This window comes from Helianthus annuus, chromosome 7 (genome assembly GCF_002127325.2).
Source record: "Helianthus annuus cultivar XRQ/B chromosome 7, HanXRQr2.0-SUNRISE, whole genome shotgun sequence".
Classification (NCBI taxonomy): Eukaryota; Viridiplantae; Streptophyta; class Magnoliopsida; order Asterales; family Asteraceae; genus Helianthus; species Helianthus annuus.
The window spans coordinates 137,533,253-137,536,603 of NC_035439.2; the positions used below are offsets into that span (position 1 = coordinate 137,533,253).

The window sequence follows — 3,351 nt, forward strand, 5'->3', positions numbered from 1 at the left end:
TGCATCCTTCATGGGCTTTACAGTCTATCAGATGGATGTCAAGACAACATTCCTTTATGGGAAGGTCAAGGAGGAGATTTATGTCGCTCAACCTCCGGGTTTTGTTGATAAAGAAAAGGAAGGATATGCCTACAAGTTAAACAAGGCTCTGTACAGTTTGCACCAAGAACCACATGCTTGGTATGCTACCCTAACAGAACATTTGCTTGCTCATGGGTACACTCGAGGGACAATCAATCAAACATTGTTTATCAAACGTGTTGACAAGGACATCATCCTTGTTTAGATATATGTTGACGACATCATCTTCGAGTCCACAAATGATGTGCTTTGCAAGGAGTTTGAAGAGGTAATGAAGAGGAAGTTCGAGATGAGTTCTTTAGGAGAAATGACTATGTTTTTGGGCCTGCAAGCTCATCAGAACAATCAAGGAATCTTGATTCATCAGAGCAAATACGTTCACGACGTTCTTGCTAAATTCAGCATGACAAACTCAAAGTCTATAGACTCCCCAATTGCAGAGCGGCTGTTGTTGACTGAGGATCCTGAAGGAAGCTTTGTTAACCACACATTGTATCGATCTATGATTGGTTCATTAATGTACTTAACTGCAAGCCGGCTAGACATCATGTTTGCCGTCTGTCAGTGTGCTCGGTATCAGGCTAATCGTAAACTCTCTCATCTAACTGTTGTTAAAAGAATTTTTAGATATCCGAAGGGAGATCCTAAACTCGGACTCTGGTATCCCAGAGATTCGAACTTTGATTAGTTTGCTTTTTCAGACACCAACTTTGGAGGGACTGACAGGGATAGAAAATCTACATCAGCTGGATACCAATTCTTGGGAGATAGACTTATCTCTTGGTAGTGTAAGAAGCAGCAAACTGTATCTCTTTCCACCGCAGAAGCAGAGTATGTTGCAGCATCTGCCTGCTACTCCCAGGTTCTTTGGATGCAACATCAACTGGAGGATTACGGTTTGACTTATCTTGATACTACTATTTATTGTGATAATGAAGCCGCTATCCAGATCACTAAAAACCCTGTTTTTCACTCCAAAACCAAGCACATTGATATCAAAGTCCACTTCATTTGAGATTGCTTTGACAGAGTTTTAATTAAACTTGAACAGATCCATACTGATGCTAACACAATGGATCTTTTTACAAAACCAATCAGCATCTCGAGGTTCAATGTGCTTGTAGACCTTTCTCCTTCGGTGAAATTTTTGCCATCTTTCCATCGTCTAAATTTTTTATATTAGTTATTCAGACTAATAAAACAACCATTTTGAGCATTACAAAAGTAGGAGTAAGTAGTACCTTTCTCCTTCGGTGAAAATGATGCGCTTCACCGACTGAGCATTAAAAAAAGGGTGGGGGTTTAAGAATAATGGTATCTCATCGGATAAATTTGAGCATAAAGTATTCTACTTTTGCACAAATATGGGAGGAGAATTAGTTGCTGAGAAATGAAATAAATTTTCGTGCTAAAGAACTTAATTAACACAATTTTGTTGTTCAGACTTGGTTCGAGATATGTATCTCGAACCATGTCTGATAGTATATATAAGTCTCGAATGGGCCATTGGGCCAGGCCCATCTCGGATGACTGATCCGAGATGATGGGCCTGTTTAGACTTTGACTTGGTCAAAATTGTTGGGCCCCATCCGAGATGGTGGGCCTTTCCAGATCAATATTTTATTATTATTTTAATAAGCTTTTTCAAGACAGAACATACCCCTTTCAAAATCAGCGAATCAACCCACCGAGCAACTATTTGCTATCAATAATATTATAATATTATAATAATAATATAATACTACTAACACAGGGGTATATTGGGGAGACTGCTATTGGATCAAATCATTCTCGAACTGATTAAGGAACACTTTTCAGCTCACGCTTACTTGAACTGGTCCACGCGATTGGTAATATACTTGTCCTTTTTAATCCAACACTCAAACTTCAACTATCAACCTTGTGATACGCTTTAGGGTAAAATTACACTGTGACATCCGTGTGTCCCATTCCAAGGCATACCCATGCGATCAAGGTAAGCACAACTGTTCATCGTAGCAGGTGAGTATACTGAGTCCATCCTTAGTCTTTACAATGCCAGACTTTCTGGTGAACATTTTTAATCCAGCCGAGGGAGAAAGGTACTACTTACGCCTACTTTTGTCAAATGTCAGAGGGCCTACTTCTTTTGAACATCTTTGCACAGTTAATGGTCAACGGTGTGAGACATTTGGAAAACCAGCTCTTGAGTTAGGCTTAATAGAAGATGATGGAAATATGGCATTGATCAATTCTTTTATAGAGATTTAAAAAAAAAAAAATTTGGCTACTAAAAGTAGCGATTTTTTTTAAAAAAATATTAAAAAAATGTGTGTTTTTTAGCTATTTTTAGGTATTTTTGGTTGTCTTCACATTGGTTCTCGCGGTTCTCGCAATAAAGGGTGGTTCCTAACGGATCATTCTCATATATATATATATATATATATATATATATATATATATATATATAGAGAGAGAGAGAGAGAGAGAGAAACGGGTTCAGGAGAAAACGCCCTAAAGTTATTCAATCTTCTTTTTTCCCAATTTCGTTTATCACATGCTGATTCATTTTTGGTGTCTAAGACTATTTTGGCGTTAATTAGATTCATTAATTACATGGCGTTTTACTGTTTTTTTGGATCTGTCTCGTTGAATTAATTGTTTTGGTGTCACATAGATAATTTTTTTGCGTTATGGGGTTTCCCAGGTCAGTTTTTTGGAGTTCTTGGCGTTGTTATTAATTCATTACCATTCATTAATATTTCATAAGATTACATTAATACGAAATCAAAATAAACTAATAGTCTTCTGTGTATGGGATTACATCAGAGTTGTACCCATCGCTTTGTTCCTCACTTTCATTAGATTCATCATCATCATATCTTAGATTGGCGTATAACGCCATCATCTCGTCTCTTCTTTCCTGCAGCCTATACTTGAATATCACTGCAACCCTGGATCTTGCATCATTCGAAGGTGCTAAATCACATACTTGTTCAAGGAGATATAGCCTCTCTTTCTTCAACATTTCCTCCATCGACAACGAATATTTCACCCCGTGTCGATAAGTCACTTCAACCGTTCCTGCTTCTTCATGCACCACCCAACTGCTAACTGTTGGTAGAGGAGTATCGTCAATATCATCATCATCATCTTTTGCTTGAAATTTTCTCTCCAATCTTCTTATTACCGTTCGAGTTCTTTCACAATCGTTGGCCATTGGAACCCCAAGGGCCATGATATCCCTCTGAACCCCTTCGTCCATACTAAGTATGGCTTTGATTGTCCTCA

At 38.0% G+C, this 3,351-nt stretch overlaps 1 protein-coding gene across 1 annotated transcript; it reads left to right on the plus strand.

The window, feature by feature from the left end:
- Positions 1-352: 352 nt before the first annotated feature.
- On the plus strand, positions 353-769 carry LOC118480285. The gene has a single exon (XM_035975055.1). The coding sequence runs from the start codon at positions 353-355 to the stop codon at positions 767-769; it is 417 nt and encodes a 138-aa protein (XP_035830948.1).
- Positions 770-3,351: the final 2,582 nt, after the last annotated feature.